The sequence below is a fragment of the Palaemon carinicauda genome, chromosome 28 (genome assembly GCF_036898095.1).
Source record: "Palaemon carinicauda isolate YSFRI2023 chromosome 28, ASM3689809v2, whole genome shotgun sequence".
In the NCBI taxonomy this organism is placed as follows: domain Eukaryota; kingdom Metazoa; phylum Arthropoda; class Malacostraca; order Decapoda; family Palaemonidae; genus Palaemon; species Palaemon carinicauda.
The window spans coordinates 37,202,320-37,208,374 of NC_090752.1; the positions used below are offsets into that span (position 1 = coordinate 37,202,320).

General features: G+C 42.5%; 1 protein-coding gene across 1 annotated transcript in view; it reads right to left on the reverse strand.

The window, feature by feature from the left end:
* Positions 1–240: 240 nt before the first annotated feature.
* Positions 241–6,055, reverse strand: part of LOC137621509 (uncharacterized transmembrane protein DDB_G0289901-like) — an 8,661-nt gene continuing 2,846 nt past the window's right edge. The window contains exons 2-3 of the mRNA XM_068351862.1: positions 5,184–5,395; positions 241–5,033 (exon numbers count right to left, since the gene is read on the reverse strand). Coding sequence (XP_068207963.1) covers positions 488–5,033; positions 5,184–5,395 — 4,758 coding nt within the window. The 3' untranslated portion in view covers positions 241–487. The remainder of the gene's footprint in view (positions 5,034–5,183; positions 5,396–6,055) is intronic.

Consider the following 6,055-nt stretch of genomic DNA (forward strand, 5'->3'; position numbering starts at 1 on the left):
AGTTTTATATTTGCCGAGGGGAGCAGGAGATGGGAGAGATGGGGTAGAAAAAGTTTTTTGTTTAAGGTTAGGAAGCTAGTGGCTTCGATGGTTGAAGCATAATGGCTATCAGGTAAGTGTTTAGATGAATTATTCAAATTCTGTTTTTCATAATTGGCATGAATTTTGAGGTTGGATATTTTGCCAAATCTTTTTGTTGCCGTTAAAATTGATTCTTAAGTGGGGAAATTAAAAGAAGGAAACGATTTTCGTTTTATTTACATTAAAACAACTGCGCAAAACTTAAAAAAAAAAAGAAATTCATTAATACACTTATATCTATGGCATTAGTTAGTTTACATATAACAGTGAACCTAGGAACATATAAGATACACATTTCTTGCCTAAAAGGGTACATCAGCACTTTGTACTTGTCTATCTTGGAATACTGCTTTTTACACTCATTCTAAATCAGCACATCTTAAGATTTTTCATAGGAATCCTTTATTTATAATTGTCCAGGTTTGGCAAGAAGAACAGCAACACTTTGGACATCGGGAATATTGCCACGATTATTACCTCTTGATGAGAGTCTTGAATTTGTTACGGTTACACCAGATGGTCGTCCTGTACCACTTGGCCCAGATGTAAGTGTTGTTCCTGATGATGTTCTGATTCCTCCACCACCAGTGCGAATAGCCGAACCTCCCTGTGATGTTGTAGATGAGAATCTTGAGCTTGTTCCTGAAGTACTTGAACGAGTTATTCCAGAGGATAGTTGAGAACTGCTTAGACCTCCAGATGATCCAGTTCCTAGGCTAGCAGTACCTCTGATGCCAGATTCACCACCGCTAGTGGAAGTTTGACCTCTGTTCGTTCCAGTGGACACACCTTGTCCAGCCAGGATTACAGAAATGCTTTCACCAGGTTGCCCAGAAGATGAGCTTGAGCTTGTTGATTTAAATGAAAACTGAGACTGTTCAATGGTGTTCCCTTGTGAACCAGTTATGGGCCCAGTAATGATTGTGTTTCCCAAGTTACCCGAGTTGATTTCAAAACCTTGGTTGAAGCCTGAATTGGATCCTGTTTCAGTGACAGAACCAGAAATGAAGTTTGTACCCGAAGTTAATCCTGATACTGAACCACTGCCAGATGTAGATCCAGTGCCAGAAACTGAGCCTAAAGTAATTCCAGCACCAGGAGTACCAGAGGTGAATCCAGCTCCAGAGATACCAGCCGAGCTAGGTGTACCAGAAGAGGAAATTGATCCTGTAAAGCTTGTGGATCTTGAACCTCCACTTTGGCCTGTTCCTCTTACAGCAGAATTGGCAATTTGGAATGGAGCTTGACCTCTTCTTACACCAGAGGGAAGATCTTGTCCAGCTAGAATTACCGCCACACTTTCACCAGATTGACCTGTTGTGCCAGAGCTTGATGAGATGCTAGAAAATCTTGAGCCAGTTGTGCTGGTTGATCCAGAAGATATGCTAGAAGATAATCTTGAGCTACCTGGCCTTCCAGATCCAAGAGAGGAGGATACTGAAGTTTGCCTTGATCCAACTGTTCCTGCATTGGCACCAGAAACTGATCCACTAATTGACCCAGTGGAAAAACCTGCATTAGCACCAGATGAAGTTGATCCACCAATTGACCCTGTGTTGGTGCTAGTTCCAGAAATTCTTGATCCACCAATGGACCCGGTGGAAAATCCTGCATTGGCACCAGAAGTTGTTGATCCACCAATTAACCTTGTGCTAGTGCCAGTGCCAGTAATTCTTGATCCACCAATCGACCCTGTGTTAGTACTAGTTCCGGAAATTCCTGTGAACGAAGCACCAGAACTGATACTACTTCCAATTCCTGAAGAAACTGTAGAACCTTGAGTACCAGTGTTGCTCACTGATCCAGATCCTCTTATGGTACTACCAGTTACCTGGAATGTTCCTTGATCACGTGTTACACCTACGGGGATGCCTTGGTCTGCCAAAATAACAGCTACGCTTTCCCCACTTTGACCCCTCGACCCAGTTGATAGAGAAGAACTTCCAGTAGAGAAACCTGTACCAAGTGGTCTTGCACTGCTAGAAGATGATCCTGTGTTTGAGCTTACTGAAGAAGACACAATAGTTTGCTGTGATCCAACGTTTCCTGTTCTAATGTCAGAACCAAATGTTGTTCCTGCTCCAGTGCCAGTAGTTGTACTGCCACCTGCTTTGAATCCTGTGTTAGAGCCTGAGCCACTAACAGAACCAAAAGAAATTCTAGAACCTTGGATACCAGCACTGCCTGAAGAACCAGTGCCTTGGATGCTGGCACCAGTCAACTGAGCTTGACCTTGTGTTACACCTGAGATACCTTGGCCAGCTAATATTACAGCTACACTCTCACCTTGCTGACCTGAAGAGCTAGAGCTTGATGTGTCTGCTGAAAAACGTTGTCCTGAAGTTGTTGAAGTTACTACAGTGTTTGTAACTCCTCCAGTGTTGGAATCAAAAGACCCGGCTCCAACACCTCCTGTTCCTGCTGTTGCACCTATCCCAGCACCAGATCCAGTTCCAGCAGTTCCAGTGGTAGAGAATGAAGTTCCACCTGTAGTGCTAATGCTGCTTCCAAAGCCAGAAGAAGAACCAGTACTGACCCCAAAACCAGCTCCAGTTCCTATGTTAGAGAGAGTAGCCCCACTGGTAGTACCAACATTGTTACCAAATCCTGAAGAAACACCAGAACTGGCAACATTATCTGAAGATCCAGTTCCTCTAATATTAGCATTGGCAATCTGGAATGCAGCTTGGCCACGTGTGACACCATCTGGAATTCCTTGTCCAGCTAAAAGTACAGCTACACTTTCTCTTTGTTGACCAGTTGAGCTAGAGCCTGATGAAGTTACGGAGAATCTTGAACCCGATGAACTAGATGATCCCGATGATGTTCCAGTGGAAATTCCAGAAGTTACAGGTCTTGCAGTGCCAGAAGAAAATCTAGTCCCTGATCCGGTTTGCTTGATTGCAACAAATCCTGTGTTGGAACCAGAAATTCCAGCTCCAGCAACTTGCCCAGCATCAGAACCTGCTCCAGTTCCTATGTTAGAGAAAGAAGCTCCGCTAGTAGCACCAACATTGCTACCAAAACTTGAAGAAACACCAGAAATGGCAACATTACCTGATGACCCAGTTCCTCTAATATTAGTATTGCCACTCTGGAATGCAGCTTGGCCACGTGTGGCACCAGATGGAATTCCCTGTCCAGCTAAAAGTACAGCTACACTTTCTCTCTGTTGACCAGTTGAGCTAGTGCCTGATGAAGTTACGGAGAATCTTGAACCCGATGAACTAGATGATCCTGATGATGTTCCAGTGGAAATTCCAGCAGTTACAGGTCTCGTAGTTCCAATTGAAAATTGAGTCCCTGATCCGGTTTGCTTGATTGCAACAGATCCTGTGTTGGAAACAGAAATTCCAGCTCCAGCAACTTGGCCAGCATCGGAACCTGCTGTAAATCCAGTTCCAGTTAAAGAACCAGAACTGATTCCTGAACTAAATGAAGATGATCCTGATGTAGATGTAGAGCCCTGAGAACCAAATGAGTTTGAGAGCCCAGATGCTCCTATATTGCCACTGGTTGTTTGGAACTGAGACTGCCCACTTGTCTGTCCAATAGAGGCGCCTTGACCCGCCAAAATTACAGCAACACTCTCCCCTGACTGATTAGATCCAGTTGATGTTCCTATATTAGTTCCAAATGCTGTTGAACTTGAAACAGGCCTTGTCACTGTTGTTCCACTTGAAGATCCAGTCTGACTTGTGAACTGAGAGCCAGAAACAGCTCCTGTGCCAGAAATGCTGCCGGTTACTCCTCCTGTTGGGCGGGATGCCCCTGTGAAAGTTGACCCTGATGAAGATGAAGTGCCTTGTCCCACAGAAATTACTGCTACAGTATCTCTAGAAATTTCTTGTGACCCTTGACCAGAACTGACTCCTAGATTAGTTGATACAGAACCTGTATTAAATGACTGATTTGAATCAAATGAACCAAAAGAGGAGGTGGATTCTTGTACATTTGTTGTAATTCCAGTGGAAATGCCTGATGACCCAGTTCCAGTTAAGGCTGCGTTAATTTGGAAAGGTGCTTGACCTTTTGTCACTCCATCAGGAATGGCTTGGCCAGCCAAGATTACTGCTACATTCTCTCCTGATCCCCCTTGAACTCTTATTCCTGATCCTGAACTGATACTGGAACTGACAGAACCAGTTCCTGATATCTGTGATACACCACTTGAAACAAATGAAGAACCCTGTGTGCCTTGGCTTATAGATGAGCTTGGTGGAGACAATCCTGCTGACCCAGAAGTAAAGCTTGTTAAGCCTGGAGCAATTGGTGATGTTGCGGGTGGTACATAACCACTGTACTGACCTTGGTTTGCAGAATCTGTTATTATATTTGATGAAAATTCATTTGAACCACTGGATGCACCAGAACCTCCTAGCGTACTCAATGAGACATCAAATGATCCTTTGGTTGCTTCAGAAGAAAATGCTGATGATCCAGACCCAGAACCAGTAATACGGTTAGATGATAAAGATGATGAAATAAAGTTTGATCCAGTCCCAGATGATGATGTTGATCCGGTATTAGGATTTCTTGTAGAGGAGACTGAGAAAGCTCCTGTTCCAGGACGGGCTCCAATATTGATTGTCGAGCCACGGTTTCCTGTGGATGATGTCAAGCTTGAAGATACAATTCCAGATCCACGTGAGGCAGAGAGGCTTGATGATCCACTGCCACCAGATCCAGTTGATGTCAAGCTTGAAGAACCACTTCCAGATCCACGTGATGCAGAAAAGCTTGATGATCCACTGCCACCAAGTCCAGTTGAAGTCAAACTGGAAGATCCACTTCCAGATCCACGTGAGGCAGAAAAACTCGATGATCCACTGCCACCAGATCCACTAGTAAAACTGGAAGATGAGAGTCCTCCCCGGCGAATTACAGGCCTGAAGCCTCTCTCGTCCGCAATGTAATCAACAGTAAATATCTGACCATTTGGTGCTGTCCATCTGTAAATAGAAGAAAAATAATGACAGTCATTATTGATTCTAGATAATTTAACAGCAACTTAATTTTTTTATAAGCTTACCAACAAGTACCATGTATTGACGTTATGTTTCATAACAATCCACATAAATTAATTGCGAATGATGACTTACGAATAGGAGCCGGTTACTGCTGCATCACTGTTAATGTTTCCAGCATTGAATTCGGAGTGGCTGAAATCGTCGACTTGCACGTTAATTCTCTGGTTTGAAGCACCATCACCGTGGTGGGCGGCGTCGTGGTGGTGGTGATGGTGGCCGTCGAGGTGCTGCAGGCCATCCAGCTTGGCACCAACTGTTAGGCCCAGAAGGGCAACAAACACAACCTGAAATCAGAGTTATTTGTTACTGATGGTTTTAGAACAAGAGAGATTTGGGTTCTGTGAAACAGTGGAGCAGTTTCAAAAGGAAATAGAAAGGTTTTCCTCTTAATGGTTGATTTAAAAAAAAGGAAAAAATTATGACTAAAATGTTAAAGTAGAAATGAGTAAATTTGGCTGTTTTCTCATGGTAGGAAAGGAAAAAAATATTTAATTTATCTTCAGAAGAAGAGGAAAGAACGACTGGTGAATTTCCTTAAGGAAAAGGAGAAAGATAGTAATAATAATCCTATTTTCAGGAAAATATATTCAGTAAATTGTGTGATGAAGCAATCGAGATAGAAGTCTTATTTTATGCCATGTTAATAAAATGATAAAAGTAATAATATAGAAAGATTAGTTATTGCAATCAAAAGTTTATATAAAAAATTTACAAAAGCCCATAGATTTTATCTATAAATCGTATCGGTTATATCATGGAAGGGAATACTTGCGATTACAGATGTCAATAAAGAAATATTTTAAGCTTTATTGCTTGTTAGATTTGCATGGTACGCCATTCATGATCGATCAAGGTTGGGTCAATTATTTATAGAAAATTATACTTCACTATGGGTTGATGATTTATAGTACTAACCATTTGCAAGAACTGGGGTTAATTGTGAC